Source organism: Etheostoma cragini, chromosome 7 (assembly GCF_013103735.1).
Source record: "Etheostoma cragini isolate CJK2018 chromosome 7, CSU_Ecrag_1.0, whole genome shotgun sequence".
Lineage (NCBI taxonomy): Eukaryota > Metazoa > Chordata > Actinopteri > Perciformes > Percidae > Etheostoma > Etheostoma cragini.
In genome coordinates this window covers 23,996,128-24,013,678 of record NC_048413.1, presented here as the reverse complement: position 1 = coordinate 24,013,678, position 17,551 = coordinate 23,996,128, and the positions used below count along the sequence as shown (strand labels likewise).

The 17,551-nt window shown below is 40.9% G+C and overlaps 1 protein-coding gene across 1 annotated transcript; it reads left to right on the top strand.

Annotated features, from left to right (window-relative positions):
* The first annotated feature begins 7,051 nt into the window (after positions 1-7,051).
* On the top strand, positions 7,052-17,543 carry LOC117947236 (Krueppel-like factor 15). The gene is made up of 3 exons (XM_034875932.1): positions 7,052-7,296; positions 9,099-10,681; positions 17,318-17,543. Exons 2-3 carry the CDS (start codon positions 9,195-9,197, stop codon positions 17,484-17,486), a joined length of 1,656 nt encoding a protein of 551 aa, XP_034731823.1. The 5' UTR covers positions 7,052-7,296; positions 9,099-9,194; the 3' UTR covers positions 17,487-17,543.
* The last annotated feature ends 8 nt before the right edge of the window (positions 17,544-17,551 follow it).

The following is a 17,551-nucleotide window of genomic DNA, read 5'->3' as shown; positions in this document are numbered from 1 at the left end:
CAAAAATATGACACCACCAAGGGTTAAATCAGATGACATCTGGTATCATGATGACAAAAAGAAGATAAAATCCTGATAAAAAAAAAATTGAGCTCAATGGAAACTTTTCTTTTGCCTGGGACATGTAGCCTGAGTCTGCAGTCTGTCAGCAATATCATGGTAGGCGCTACAGAGAACTGGATGCCAAAACCAACAGACTCTGATGAACAGCTGATTTCTGACTCACAGTGCCGGGTTCAATTCCTGTGCAATAAACCAGCAACACTGGCTCTAATCAGTCTGTTTGCTGGTTCCACCTAATATTTATTCATCATTCTCATTCTCTATTTCAGAGCTGTTCATACTGCTCATACTGTTCACTTTGTCATGTAATACCTTTATAATAATAACTAATAATTAACTCCTGCATACTTTGCACTAGTTGAATATATTGTTTGTTTTGTATGAGTAAGTGCATTGTGAGCAACACGATTCGAAGCTAAATTCCTCGTATCTGTTCTCATACCTGGCAAATAAAGCTGATTCTGATTCTGATGTACTGTATGTAGCCATCAATCGCATGTTATCCATTTACAAGGGTTCATGTTCACAAGAGCCGGTTGGTAAATAGTTTTAAACCAACTCATGGGTTAATGTTAATAAGATAGCTAAAATATATAACAATAATGATGAAATGTGTAATTTTAGCTTGCAAGATGGAAACTTGCTATCTGGAAATTAGAGTTCTGATTTTGTGTATCTCTCTCTGAAATCACCCATTGTTCCAAAAAATACTAAGACTAATTTTTAGTTTTGCCACCACTATTGTTGAATGCTTCTTATGTGTCATGCTAGAAATTGGATTTTTTAACCATCTCAGTTATGTGGGTTTGGGCATTTCATTGGGGCATATCTTGGACAACTCTATGTGCAGGCACGTAGAGTTAGGCACATCTTATTTGAAGAAAGTGCAGAACACCCTGGCTGGATCATATAGCCCATCTGGCCTGGAAACACCACGGAGTGGCGGTGGAGAAGGATGTCCTACCACTGGAACTAAGACCTGGATAAGCAGCAACAAATAGATGGAATGGATATCATCTGTCAATTTTCTGCAATGAAATAGCAGAAAATAGCAATTTCCTGAGACTTAGTGGCCAACACATATATGCTGACAATAATAATATATCTGTAATAAGATAAAAAACAACCTGGTAATCAGATTCTAATTTAAAGTAAGCAGATTTATGCTTTGCATAGTTTCAACATACACACGCAAAATCATTATGTAAATATGCAATTCAGGGTTAGCAAAAGTCTACAGAGTCCTTTCTGAACCGTGGCCCTGTATGAATTATTCCAATACATCCTTGAATGCGAGTCAGGATGTAGTCAAAAGGCAAGCACACTTAATCCATCAAATAGGATGAGACTTGCCTGTGTAACTAAAAGCCAACTAAGCTGTCTAAGACGTGCGTTAGACTCAGAAGGGGGGTGTTTGTACAAGTGAGTGTTGTGTTGGTGACAGTGGTAGTGATTGGTTGGAGGGGGAAGGGTTCTTTGCAGCTTTATTTAAAACTCTTTGCGTAATTCTCTGAGGGAATCTTTGTTCCCAAAAAACAAGATGGGTTTTTATAAATATTTCAAGTTGCTGTTGGTACAGTGGAATTCTCAAGGGGACTGTCTGAAAATAGAGTGTGTGTGTGTGTGTGTGTGTGTGTGTGTGTGTGTGTGTGTGTGTGCGCGTGTGTGTGGGTGCATGCGTGCGGATGTTGGGTACTTGACAAAAACAGCCACTTTAGGCAAAGGGTTAAGTGTCCTGTAATAAATGCAATCTTTCACAAAAAAAACCCTTTTCTTGGAAATGTATTTTTAGCATCTCAGGGGAAAAAGCAAAACATAACAGGCCACAAGTTTTCTCCACTGCTCTGGCAAAGATCGGGTCACAGCCATCAACACAAAAAACAACAACCCTGAATCAGATTTCTATGCTATCAGTTCAGGGGTAATAATCGGCTCTGACACAGCAGTGTAAATTCAGCCAAAGACCTGATCCAATCACTCAGGTACTGCTGCAGCTTCCTGTTTATGTGGCGGGGTTTACTGTAAAGCTGCACGGGTCTGGATCAGCTGGGGGCGATTACACAAAACCTAGATAGTGGATTAAGCCACGATCTTCCAGTTTTCCTGGATGTATTTAGCCATGACTTAATTTCATTAAAAAGAAGCATACAAAGTCCTACATACACCTGTGTTTCCATAATTATACTAGTTTATTTATATAAATGGTACTCTTCCATGTGCATCTTATTCGCCATTGTTAGCACTTAATTTGTGGTTATTAGGTTTCCGGTTTTTGGTAGACCAGTAACACTCTAGTGTGTGCTGTACATTTATAAAACTACAGGGAGAGGAGGAAATGGAGGAGGATGTTTTCTGACTTTTATTCAGTCACTTGTCTGCTACTGTCTACTGATTAATACATTGTGTAAAGTACATTTAATTGTCTTATATTTTTTTTTTTTATCTTCAAATTTACAAAAACATAAAGCGGATTATTTGTAAAAAAGTTGTAAACTTTGCTTTAAAAGTGAGCAGTGAAAGACAATGAGAGAGACAGATGTGCGCATTATATACAGTTCATGGTCGCATTGTTGATTAATGAATGTAATAGAGTTTCATGATAAATTCTACGAGGAACATAAGCTTCTGCTCACTGAGGCAAATTGTGTGGTAGAATAAGTTCATTATCGAGAATAGAATGAAGTTATAGCAAAAGTTCATTTTTACTTGTGAACACAAGGAGACAGTTCCCACACTACAGAATAGTACTGATGCCTACCTGGAAGCTTTGTACAGCCACTTATTTATATTAAGTGGATGTTGAGACAAAGCCATAACAAAGTCGATGTTGTCAGTTTATCTCATTGGGTCTGGGAATCTCCTCCGCTCTGCCCCCAAAAAACATCCTGTGCCTTTCACAAGGACATACGGCCCCATGGTTATTTAGTTCAGAGTGATCAGTATAATATGGTATTGTTATGCAAACAGTTTTAATAATATTCAGAGAAAACATGTGTATCATAATTTTTCTAATAGTGTGCAACTGTTATTGTATGCAAAATGAAAGTTCACTGGGCTGCTGTGGCTCAGGTTGTAGAGCAGTCGCCTGCCAGGCGGAATGGTGGTTCGATCCCTGGCCCTCTAGTCCCATGTAGAAGTGTCCTTGGGCAAGACAAGACCCCGAATGTCTCCCCATACTGCGCCATCGGTGTGTGAATGTTCATCAGATGAGCAAGTGGTACCTTGCGTGGCAGCTTCGGCCATTATGTATAAATGTGTGTAGACGTCCGATGCAAAAGAACTTGAGCTGTCGTAAAGAAGAAAAGCTGTGTTGAGTATTTTAAGTTAAGTACAGTAGTCAGTAAATGTACATTTTTACGCAACGTACGCATTCAGTCTTTGCTATTGCCTGCCCTGTTTTTCTATTTTATTACAGCATGTTTAATTTTTTACTTGTTACATGTTTTACTTTGACAGCAGTGGGTATTCTCCATTTCAACATCAGTAAATCTGGGATCACTCTGGTTTTTTTTTGATGAAAGCTAGGAACATGCATTGATTTATTTACTTACCCAGTCTCACCTCCTCTGCCTGGCTTGGCCAACGTGAAATGCAAAAAAAAAAAAAACAGGTTGTACAAAGTGTTCTGGTTTTCTTAATTATGCTTTTGAGAAATAGCTCTCTGGTGAGGCTGAAGCTGGTTACAGTTTAGGAGGGGTAAATTTAGGAAGGGGGATGCAATCTAAAATCTCACAACAAAGACCCAGCTGCCACTATTGCCAAAATCCCATTTCACAATTATATCTATATTTTTTCAATGTCTGTGATGGCCACCCTGTCCATGGATAAGAAACATTTACTGAAACTTTTACTTATACTAGAAAGTATATCTTTCTTGGTGAGAGGTGTCATTGTTACAACCTTGAAAAATGCACCAAAGAAGTGCACATTTTCCCCCTAATTCACTTGCACATTGCAAGCATTACAAGAGGAAATAAATGAACTTGACTCATTAAGTCCATCTGTGTCTTACATAATATTCATGAGTGTAGGGGTTTGTGAGTTTGAATAGAGCAGCCAAAACCAATTAGTTTGTTGGGCAGAGAGAAGAACCTCTGTGGACTTCATTAGACTGTTAGTTGGTAATCAGTAAGAACCCTGCATTTCCTCAAACATAACATCAAATTAGACCCAACATATATATCTATGGACCTTAAATTGGTCACAGAGATAACTCCTGTAGAGCCAAGCCTAACCAGATACCAGGACGTCCTAATATATTTAACAAGCTGACTATTGATGTGAGCTGAGATGTAATCTGTGTGGGAAAACAGAGAAGTGTTGACTGGATGCAGTGAACAGCAGCCGCCCTGCTTCTCTTTAAGCACTTTGTAACCAACAAGCTTACGGGAAGGAGCTCAGAATCAACTGAGAGAGGCTGAGATTGTAGTAAATGAGCTGTGGTCCATTTCATTTGTGGGGAAAGCAAATGTATTGAGATGGGAAACAATTAAGCTCAAAAATTGTATCACAGATAAAATCACATCAGGTACACTCAATGCAGGGACACTGGTGGGAATCATAAAGTTACTGCAAGGGCTTTTTTCACAGCAGACATTTACACTTGTCAAAGTAGGTCATGACACCAACAATAGCTCTTTTCAAGCGTCCAATTAATGTATTACAGTTTGATCAGACACTTCTGTCTCAAACTCCACTCTTTCACATATTTTTTTACATCAGATTGTTGTTGTTTTTCGACCACACCCAACAATATGGTAAGAAAGAAAGGCGAGTTCTCTCAAGCTCTCTTTTTTAAATTTGTTACACAAACTTGCAGCACTTTTTGTGTATCTGTCTACAAAGCATCTGATATGGCACTAATGTTTGGCTCTAGTTTTGTGACAGGACTTTTACTTCAGCTGCTTGTTTTTGCAAGTACAAGGTGGCGAAATGTGACAGTAAACTGAACAAATTTCTGAGCTCAGTCCTGGTGTGAGCGTGGCGAGCGTGGGGTTGAGCGAGAGGGAGAGAGTGATGGCGGATGCACTCAGTGCAGACAGCTGTTGGCGATCGGAGCGGAAATTAGCAGTAAAGTTTTCATGTGGTAGTTAATGTACAGCGTAGGTTTACTCAAGACACAAGTAAAGTTCCTGTGTCTTGCTACCCAGCTGCTGGGAAAAGTGAAGCTGGTTAGCATCAACCTTGACCAAAGAGGCAAAACAAAGTTGCCTAGTTATGGTAATGGCCAGATGAAGCTTCATGAACCATTTCCTTTACTCGATGGAGCTCTTTGTTCAACAAAGGGTTAAAAGCACATTAAATTGTCATTCTTTGAGCCTTTTTCTTCAAAACAAGAGCATTAGGACATCCGAGGCTGGTTACCTAGCCGTCTTATCAAGCGCGTACGTGGTGGTTCCCACGTAGGAGGGGCTTTGAGTCTGACCGTGGGCTAGACCTGACATACCGATGAACAATTTGTGGAAATCTTTGCCAACCTTTTTTTTGTTATTTACAGCAGCAGCTGTAGAATATAACTGCATTGTCATTGTCACTTGTACAACGGCATTTTTAATAGTACTGTGGGTCAGTACTTTTAAAAATTCCGTAGAGCGTCATTCTTAGGATGTAACCAAAAGTAGTAAAGAAAAGACTAAAATTATACATAGTATCTAAAAGCAGCATGAACGGGACTTCATACATACAACCAAACACAGCAGCATGAGCATCCTTACATGCACATTGTCTCACTTATTGTGCAATCCCTCAATGGACTATCAGTTCAGTAGTAGTAGTAGTAGTAGTAATAGTATGTGCAGTTTTAGTAACTGCAATAGCTTTATTACCAGCAGTATAGACGTGTAGACGGCTAATAGACAAGCAGGGTAGTAGTAGCAGTCATAGTCTTGGTAGTCTTAGCGGTACTAACAGTAGCAGGCCTGTTTTAGGCCTAGTAGTAGGATAAGTATCAATAGCAACCCTAGTAGCAGCAGCAGTAGTATCAGTCATATCAGTAGCAGTATCAGAGTCCACTGCAAAACAAACCTTCTCAGTGTGACAGTGTGTATCCTTTTACACAGCATAATAGCCACTGACTCCCTACTCTATATAAATGCACACTGAAACACTCGTCATGTTTACAAGCAGGCAGAAAGGGGATCATTTATCCAAACACAGGGAAAGGTAATCTAACATATGCTGGCAAATCTAATTAGGCTGGAGCCAGTGAAGTTACTTCAGCCCAGCGGCGGTGTTTATATGAGGGCTGCTCAGCTAGAGTGAAAGCAAAACTTCTATTACTGATGTTATTAGGCAGCATGTAAACACACCTCACCTACTCAATTGCCCCCTCATTCCCTCAGTAACTCAGCCACCTTTTCAACCACGATCATCTGAAACAGGCAAATAGCTCAGTGTGCTTTTGAGGCAGCGGAGGGCTCTTAAGAACCAAAAAGCTGATATCTGTGCCCTTATTTTTTGCTCCATATTACATGTATCTTAGCAACTTGAATACAATAATGTATTAGTCCATATAAATGAACATTTTCATTTTAAGGTTATATATGTAAATTATTTATTTCTATAGACCACTATTACATGGTATGATATGAAATTATGATGCAACATAAGGAGGGTAGTGTAAGCCCTGTTGAGAACATTATACCTCAGGGCATTACAATTAGTCATATATACAGTAAAACTCTCCCTAGAGGCCCCAAAGGAAATGTAAATATAACAACACAGTGTAAAAAAAAGAAAAGAAAATCTGCATGACCTACAGTGTCCAGCTCCTCGATAGTTATTATAAGGGTATGATGAAAGTGGCTTTATGACCTGGTCTCACTTTCACACATCCTCCCTCCTTCCTCCCCTCACACACTCACTCCCTCTCTCCGTTGACGCCAGAGCCCGAGGCCGGCCTCCCTCTACCGAGAGCCAATCGCGGCGCGCCGAGCAGGCGAGCCTTCATGAGCCGACCCCCTAATTTGACTGGTATAACATACCCATCACCGATCATGTGACGGTTAAGCGAACTACCAGCCCTCTGGAGAGAGAGTGATCGTGTGTGTGCGTGTAAACGTGTGTGTGCGTTTGTGTGTCTGTGTGAGAGAGAAAATGTGGAGGCGTACAGCAATGCAAAGACCGTGATGTGGAGTTACATTGCCATTACGCACTATTACGCAGTGACAGCTACTTTCAAGACAAGAGCGCACGTCGCAGAGGAGCGGAGTTTTGGATTCCTCGCTTATACAAGTGAGTGTAAGAAGGGACGCTGGTGCGATTTAAAAGAGCTTTTCTATTCGTGCATGTGTGTATTCTGCCTCCCTTTGCGGAGTAGACTACAGCAGGATGCGTGGCTCTGTAGAATTTGGTGTATCGTAAAGGCAACTACATATGTGCTCTTTTAGCGACGCATTTGCTCCATGCATAATGCTGTTGCTGCCCTCACACTATCTATAGCACGTGTAACTATAATATTGGGACTTTTTTAGGTTTTTCTTTGATCTGACAAGCTGTCATGGTGTTAAATCCCGAGTTAACCAGATTCTTCATGCAGCGTGGTGAGCGCATCATGCTGTCAAAGCCTTTTTGATGTTTCAGGGTGGCAGGGTTACCATAGGGCAATTGGTGACTCAAGCCAAATTAATCCTAAACTCTCTTCCTAAACTTTTTCCCCATGAGGTATCGCCCTGGCACGGCAGCAGTAGACCACAGATCCCCGACGTTTTATGATTATTATTATTATTATTATTATTATTATTATTATTATTATTATTATTATTATTATTATTATTATTATTAAATCATTAGCACATAAGAAACCATATCTGAGTCAAATTTTTGAATTATAGATCAGTAATTACATAATTAACTGAAGGTGGGATACATCACCAGTGAGAATTTATAGAACAGTCGTCATTAACGTCCTGTGATTGTGATAGCCTATAGTCAATGACGTGGTAGTATTACCATTAATAATGATAATCCCATTAATCTGGTTATTTCCCCAGGACTACATGAGGTTTTGCACCCTCTTTACAGAAGGGGGCGCACCATCAGTCTCATTGTTTTTGCTCATGCAACACACAAGTAGCCTTTTAATGTTTTAAAGGGGATTTTATTGGCATTTTTAAGCATTCTTCTGAAGTCATTTTTAATGCCTAGTATGTTTAATCCCTTTAAATGTAGATCCGTTTTATTGTTTATGGTCTGTTTGCTGAATAAAAATAGACACTATATCCTCCAGTCATCGTCCAATTGAAATCTGTTGATCTTGATGAAATATAACCCTGTTAATCACTACCTTTAACTTTTTGGTGTAAATGCACCTTATTAGTCTGCAGCACGTTTTTATAGAGACTATATCAATGTGAATGTTTCCAAAAGTTATATAACATTGCAAAAAAAACAAAAAAGAAACAGGCTAAGGACCAATAGATGGAAATAAGTAGAAACGCATCATAAAATGACAGCAGAACCATGTGGCTTTAATGTTAGAAGTGGTGAGAAATGGGAACTCCTGATTCCATATGGTCAGCTTGAAGTCTGAACCAGCAGCTGCAGCGTTTACACACACACACACACACACACACACACACACACACACACACACACACACACACACACACACACACAGTCTTCAAATTCCACTTTGCTCACACGTGATTGACTTTCCTTTTGAAGTGTCTGCACACCTCTTGAACCAGCAGCAGGTAGTGCATGAAGACCAATATCAGTCTTTTCTGCTGGTTTATTTATTTTGAAACAACATAAACTTCAGGGATGGTCTTGTAAAACATTAATCCCAGATTAGACTGACCTGTCTGAACTGTTTCTGTCATGCTGCATTTTCTGGGAGTGATGATCGCTCCAGTGCACACACCTGTTAACTGTAAAGTTAGATTTAATTCAAATGTAATTAAAATCAACAAAGTCAGAGTAATTGGTCTCCTTTCATACAAAAACATTGTAGTTTGGGTTGGAATGCCGCCCAATTCAAAGACAAATTTCTCCCATTCCCATAGCTGATGAACACACTCATTTGTCTTGTGCAGGAAGAAGACAGAAGTGTTTCATCAACATTTAGCCAATCTCCACCAGAACAGATTGATCTTCAGACCAGAGTCCAGCTGCCATTCATCCGCACAGGAATGGTGGATCACTTGCCGCTTGGTGAGGAGACCTTTCTGTGTTATACCGGCTCCCCGGGGTCTGACTACAACTGCCTCGGACGCCACACCAGTGGTGGTGCGTTGCCGGGCATCATGGTAACTGACGCATGCATCTACGACCACCACCACCACCACCACCCCTACCAAGGGGTGACCCTCTCCTCCTCCCCTCTCCTCTCGGAGGATGACCTCAGCGACTCTTCCAGCCCGTGTTCCTCCCTCTGCTCCAGCCCTGAATCCTCGTCTCCCACGTTGTGCCATGTACTCAGCTCCAGCTGCAAAAGCAGGAGCAGCAGGAGCAGTGGGAGCTCTAGCTCCTCAGGCGGAGAGAGTCAAGACAGCCTGCTGGACCTCCTCCTCTCACATACTTCCCTCACCACTTCAATAAGCTCTAATGCCAGCAGCAGCTCTCACTCTTCCTCTGTATGCCTAGCCTCCCCACCCTCATCTGACCCTCATTTACCCATGGGCCTGGCCTGGGAGTCCAAGAGGGAGCAGCGGTTGACTCTCCTCCATCAGCAGGCCAAAGAGGACTGTTACGAATTCCCTGTCTTCCTGGATGAGCTGCAGGATCCTGCGGCGCTCCTCTTTCAGCCCACCTTGGAGGAGATCGAGGAGTTCCTTGAGGAGAACATGGTGGTGGCAATGGAGAAAGAAGAGGAGGGGAGCGATGAGGCGATGTCACCAATGCCCGAGGATGCAGAGGCAGAAAGTACGAGGACATTAGCAGGAGAACTAGCATCACAGAACTCAGATCAGACTGTGCCCGTCGCTCATTCTCCAATCTCCTTCAACACAGAGACCAAACATACACCATGTGCATTTGGCATGGACAGCTCACAATCAGCAGTGGGTGTTACTAGTTCTAGTTCTAATAGTAGCGTTAATGCAATCAAACAGGAGGATTGTGGTTCACCAGCAGCCTCATTAGAAGGTACCAGTGCCTCCAGTGTGCCTGTAATCCTACAAATCCAGCCCATACAAATCAAACAAGAGCCAAACCTTAGTGCCATATCAGATCCTGTCACCCAGCAAACCCAACCGCCAGCAACCCAATCCCAGCCAACCCAGGCCCCGTCGGACATCAAAATCGCCCAACTCCTGGTCAATATCCAGGGACAGACCTTTGCCTTGGTGCCTCAGCTGCTTTCCCCAACAAACCTTACTGGGTCAAGCAAAAACGGAAGCATTGTTTCGCCCAAATTTGTGCGGATCGCACCAGTTCCCATTGCTGCAAAGCCCACTGGGCTTGGGGAAGGCGAGTTAGGTGGAGGCTCAACTACAGGGGTCCTCGTTGGAGGTCAGAGGTACCAGAAGAGTGCAGTAGCAGACCTCATCAAAATGCACAAGTGCTCTTTTCCTGGCTGTAATAAGATGTACACCAAGAGCAGCCACCTAAAAGCCCATCTGAGGCGGCACACAGGGGAGAAGCCCTTCGCCTGCACGTGGCCCGGCTGTGGATGGAGGTGAGCAAAACCAAGAAGCTTCTTAGAGCAGTTATTGACCGAAAAGATAAAGACAAATTAGAGCTATGTTAGAAAACTCTTTCTACCTCCAGACTTACACACATTGCAACCTAGGAATGGAAATTAATTATTAGAATGATGCTTGGATAAAATATACAGGACATACAGTGCAGCTAAATGCAATGCATTTGCAGTGTTAAGTGTTTATAGGTTGATCAAGATTACAGCAACCTAGATTATCAACTTCTACTGTGGACTCATACAGACATTAGAAGACAAACGTGTATAATTGACTTTTCAAATGTGTGTAGACTTTGAATAGATGTGTAATACAATTAACATTGATGAAGGTGTTCTTTATTGTGAGGTCAAGAAGATACTGTGACACTCTTTAGAAAAGGACAAATCTTAATCAACCAAGTGCATTCGGATGGAACGGTTTTATTGTTTGTTTTTTAAACTCCTTCCTGAGGGCTAAAACATGTTGGAATGTTTTCATCCTATTTCACAGAAGCAGAAAATAGGCAGAAGTCCTTTACATTATTAGATTTTCATCTCAACACTTTAAAATATATGGTGAAGGAGAGGGAAAAGGTTTAATGGGGACATAAATAATTTTTAAAAATTCAATTTAAATGTTTACGAGGTTTGATAGATAGTTAGATAGATAGATAGATAGATAGACAGATAGACAGATAGATAGATAGATAGATAATGGTTGGGAGGGAATGGAGAAAAGGGGCAGATTGAGGGACACAAGTCTATTCAAGATGGTTACAATTATTTTTCTTTTCTACATGCTGGCCCCACTATCTGTGTGTTTGTGTACCATGGTTTAAGTTACAGATTAGAACGCCTTTTGAAGTTTGCTGCACGCAGACTTTGCCCCTTGCCAGTTATTACACTTGTTTGCTTACTGTCTGCAACCACTTCACACACACACACACACACACACACACACACACACACACACACACACACACACACACACACACACACACACACACACACACACACACACACATACAAACACACATACACACACACACATTTGTGCCAAAGAGATGTGTGGTTATTGCAGAATCATGTTCAGTTTGTACAAGTTTTTAACTGGCACCAAGAATTAATTTTTAAACCACACTCCTTGGCTGCAAACTTGTCTAATTCGCTGTTCTGTCCTATACTCATTGCCTTTATCCAGTGCCTGCTTGTGTGCATGTCTTTCTACACATGGGCGGAGGCAGGGTTATGTTAGGGCAATCGTCAAGGTTAAATTATGGTAAGGATTTGGGATTAAATGTGAGGTAAATATATGTATTAGCTTTAGGTAAGGAAAGTAATGCAAATGTATAGGAACCAAATAACTTCAGCGAGCCTTAGCAGACACTTTATCAGTCTCCCTGAAACAGCACTCAGTCCCCGCTGGACTCCACCTGCAGCCACCTGCAAGATGTGACACTTTGCGCATTACGTCTTGGCTTGTATCCAAGTATTTGTAAACACATTACATAATATTAAGTTAATCTGGACAAAAATTAAGATGTGTCATTAGACCCTTATGTATTGATAGAAGCTGGCTTAAGGCAAACACAATTTGTTTTTTGGTCACATTAGATGTATGTTTTCAATGCATTTGTAGAATACACTTTTTTCCCTTTGAGAGCATGGGCAATGGCATCAAGCTTATGCTGATTCTGGTACGTTTAAAGGGATAGTTTGACATTTTGGACAAGATGTTTAGCCAGGCCAAATGTTTTCCCATTTGCAGTCTTTATGCTTTATGCTAAGCTAAGCTAACCCTTCCAGAGTATTTTTAGAGAGGGTAAAGATTCCAAATATAATAATAATATTAATAATATTAATAATTATATTAATACCCCCAGCCTTCCTCAAACAACAGTTCTGCAGCTTTTACATGACAGCAGCAATATACTGAATTATGCAGTTGCCCTATCCTTGCTCCTCTCCTTCTTTGCCAGGAAATGAAGGTGAGCTGGGGAGTCAGGCACCTCTTACCCTCTGTAACCTCAAAATAGATCCATGTGTTTGCCCCTCTGAAGTAGAGAGGAGTGGTATTTCATTGGCTGGACTCCTTCGTGTAACTCAGTGCAAGTTATATTTATTACTTTGTCAAACTTTTTCTTTTTCTTTTTTAAGGTTTTACTGCATGTATCCCTCTCTTTCTCTTTAGCTGTAGTTTATGGTTATGGTTATGGTTACTTATGAACACTTAAAGGAATCATTGCAGACAACTCTGACCTGCATGGAAACTTTCATGTCAGGTTTTGCATTACAGGGCTGAGCTCAAGCTCAAACCGTTTGCTGTAATAACACAGTGCGTTGTGTGTACTCGGTAGCAGTCATCACGGCACGGATGGGTTGTTGTCTTTGTCAGCTGATGCATTTATCGTCACAACAAAACTATGTTATTGGCTGGTGACGGAACTGTCACATGTTGATTTAGCATTAAATTTGGACATAGAGAGCTCATTTGACATGTGAAGAGAGAGTAAATACCTTACTCTCAGTCAGTTAGGATATGTTATTGATCCTCCTGGGAAACAGCAAAATGTTTTGGGTCATCCAGAAAACAGCCTCTGTGGAGCTAGAAAGGATCCAGTGTCCTGCTAAAGAACAAATTGAGAAATTGAATCCAGCTCCTCTTGTTTAATGAAATCCATTTTGGAAACCAAGTCAAAAGAAGTTATATGGTTGCTTGTGTACAGCTTTGCATGTAGGAGGCAAACATCTGCTATCTATTAGTGCTGTCATGCATCAATGTGAAATCTCTTTACACAGAGTTCAAATTAAGCCACTCATAAATACAGTGACAGTACATAAAGGACTTTGAGCTGACATGATTAACTAAACCAAAAGAGACAAGGGAAAAAAGATGAGAGATAAACTCTGTACAGTATGTGTGCTTGCCAATATCTCTGTTACTGTATCCAGGTGTGTTACCAACCTGACAGCCCCACCTTTCATGGCTATTTTCACTGTTGGCAGTTTATTAACAAGCCAGAACAAAGCTTGAGTATGTGTTTCCCACAGCACCCACACTTACATGGAACTACACCCAAGCCGAGCTGCCCCAAGGACTTTAGGTGCAGGGGAAAAACACATTCAAGTGATCAACAGAAGGGCCAGCCACCCCTTGGAGTTACGAACTCCTTGGAACATGTGGAGCAGAGAAAACCTTAGAAAGTGTGATGAGGAGGGGAGGAATAAAGCAAGATAAAGCTAAAGTTAGGTGGTGGGGGTATGAGAGAGAACTGGCACATGATATGTACCAAAAAATGAAACAACCAGGTTCTCCATAAGACTAAATGCCTGTTCTGTTGAAAAATCCTCCCCGGTGCCTTATGTTATAGTTGGACTGAGGCCCAGTGTCAGTCAGTAGAATAGGAGTACATGGTTTCTATCATGTCCCTGCTTGAGGTTGATATAATAAAGCTTCAGGGTGTACAGTATATGTGTATGTGTGTATGCATGCACAAATCCCATAAGGAACAAATGTACAGTCACATAAAGTACAGAGCAGAAAGAGACTGATGTGGTTTCAGATTTGTATCTTAATAATGACATGCATCTTGGTGTATATTAAAAAACCCTGCTAATGACTTTAACATCTGTAATATTCATGTGACAGACTATCAGTTATTTTGCCTGAAGGGTTTCATCCCTCGTTGTATTTCTTTGTGTTAAATTATGTTAAAAAGGGCACTTAAAGTGAAGAACCTAAAGAGAATGTAGTTTGTATGTAATGTAAACTATAACTCATTTTAGAATGGACAGCGATGCTGCTGTCAAGTAAAAAAAAAACTGCACATTTTGAAAGGGTTGCTTTAGTGCTTGACTACTGTACTAGCCTACTGTAGGCATCCAATACTATGCCTCTGTTTAACTTACACATAAATAACATCAAAGAACAGAAAATTCAGAGCAGCGTTGCATCCTTGGACTAGCTACAAGGCATTTCCAAAACACAAATTCTTCATTCTTCTGTTCCTTAGAAGTATACTGCAGTGATGTCAATAGAAGTCATGCATATCTACACTCCCTAAGATGGTTAAGATAAGGATAACTTTGTGGACACGCTAGTGTCCAGGCTCTCGGGATGGCAATGCTGGGTGGAAAATACTCAGGCCAACACTTTGGTTTATAAGCAAATGCAGCCTTAGCTGTTTGTTGTGTACATTGTACTTTGTTTTGGCACTAATAAGGAAATGTTAGCATTCCAACACACTCAAAAAAAAGATTGGGAAAGAGGTAAATGAACTGACTTAGCACCAGCATGTTAGCATTGACATTAGCATTTAACTTAAAGCACCATTGAGTCTGGGTACAGTCTCACAAGGCTCCGACCCCGCTAAACGCCAGAGGCACGAACCCAGTTTTAGCCTTGTTACCTTGGTGACTGACTATCTGTGCTACTTGGAGTATTACGAGCTCCTGTGATAAGAACATCATACCTATAAAGTAAGCTCAGATGTAGCTTTGAATTAAGCCAGATATTCTCTGGCTTTATGTCTTACTACTGGCCAAGTCAGCATGAGATGCAGGTTAAAAAGATCTCAACACCAAACAATCAACCCAGTGAGTCCTTACGTCTGAGTGCTTGTTTTGGGTTTCTCAGCTTTTCAGCTTTTTTAAGCTCAGTCAGTTATCTTCTTTTTATTGGTCCATTAAAATGATGAATGGGCCGGTTGTGTAATCAATGTGTAGAGTGGAAACGGTTTGAAATAAATGTGAGGGACATCTTTATCACTCGGTGAATTATCGCCTCCATGTCTTCAGCCGGCCACTGCTACTGTAAATCTGCCAGGAAACAAATCTGTGTTACACATTAATTTGATTTTAACAGCTTAACTGATATATTCAGACACACACAGATATATGTATTGGAAGTAGCCTAGGTTAAAACTGATTACTTATATACATACACACATACATACATACATGCATGCATACATACATACATACATACATACATACATACATGCATGCATGCATACATACATACATACATACATACATACATACATGTGCAAGCTTACATCCTTAATAATAAAGCTTACTTTAACCCAAACCTGAAAAAAAGATCTTTTCCTAAACCAAATCAAGCAGTTTTGTTTGAATTCACAATATCTTAAACTGCGACCATCCGCCGACGAGGAGTTGCGATGTTGTTTGCAGTCATGTTATTCCTATGATGGGCGATTCAGATGGAATCGAGTAGAATTAGTAGTTAGTAAAGTAATTTTGAATGTAACACTAATTGGAAGAAAGTTTGGACTTTACCACAAAAAAGTCTTCTAAAAAAATATTGTAAAAGAAAGTTGAGTCATTTAAGTTGATCCAATGATTATATCCAGTGAAATGTTTATTCCAGTAGTTAAAGAGTTAGATTTGAATTGTTGTGTCTGTAAACGGTGGTGGTGATGGCGCAGTGGCTAAGACACATGCCTTTGGTGTGGGAGATCTGGCTTTGATTCCCACTGCGATACATCAACCAATGTGTCCCTGAGCAAGACACTTAACCCCTAGTTGCTCCAGAGGTGTGTGATCTCAAACATATATAGCAATTATAAGTCACTTTGGATGAAAGCAAAAATTAAATTCCTGAAATTTGTGTCCATTTATTTTGAATTTGGTGGAGTTAAAATTATTCCGTCTTATATTAAGTCAAGGTAAAAAAGTCCCAAAAGTTTCAAGACACAAACACGGATCCTCCGGTCGAAAGTCCTTTGTTTGACCAAACCATCCTTCCCAACCTTGTACTATTCGCACATACATACATACTTATTCACACGTACTGTACATAAATAGCATACACATTCGTACATGCTCAAGCACGCACCTACATACTAAGCACGCATATGTATACTTACTCAAGCATACATATATATATACATACTCACACTCATATTATCTCATACATACATAGATTTTCACATAATGCATGCATGTGAGGAGAGCCCAAAAAGATGAATAATGAATAGCCGTGGATGCGGGAAGTGGCCCATAAGAATGTCTTTCTACAGAGCCCAGAAATTGCTGCTACGCCCCTGTATGTGCATGAGAGTTTGCAAGCGCTTAGTACCAGTATATTCACACTCACAGACACTCACGCACCTTTATAACAGGCACTACACTAACATCCCCTTAACCCTTCACTGTCATGAGAGCCAAGCTAACTGGAGCCCATAGAGACTAGAGCAGAGCAGGCCAGGAATAGACTGGTCTTGGATTTGCAGTGCTCATGTGTTGAGCTAAATATGGGAGGGCTCTTTAATTTCACAGAGAAGACACAGGGCAAAATGTATGTCTAGTGCATACATAGCGTCACACCTCTCAGATTACCCCCATATAATAGCTTGACATGGCTTTAATGTGATCTGGCAGCTTGAAGCATGGCTGCATCCATTAATTTGTATATGTGCTATATACTAACGCGTTGATTTATGCACAGAGGTGGAAGTATTTAAAAATGACAGAGAAATAGTTCATTTTTCCTTTGTGAAATGTCAGTGTTTTACATTACAGAGTGTACATTGGAAGTAATGATTGGGAAAGTATTGCTAAAGATGCTTATAAATACATTTGATAAGTAACATCCTGGGTTTCCTCCGGCAGATTCTCCCGGTCTGACGAGCTGTCCCGACACCGGCGCTCCCACTCAGGAGTGAAGCCATACCAGTGCATCGTCTGCGAAAAGAAGTTTGCCCGCAGCGATCACCTGTCCAAACACCTCAAAGTCCACCGCTTTCCCCGAAGCAGCAGGACAGGACGCTCTGCAAACTGACTCCTCTGACCCTACTCTGACAGACTGACGCTAAGCGGAGAGGAGGGGAAGGGGGGGGGGGGGGG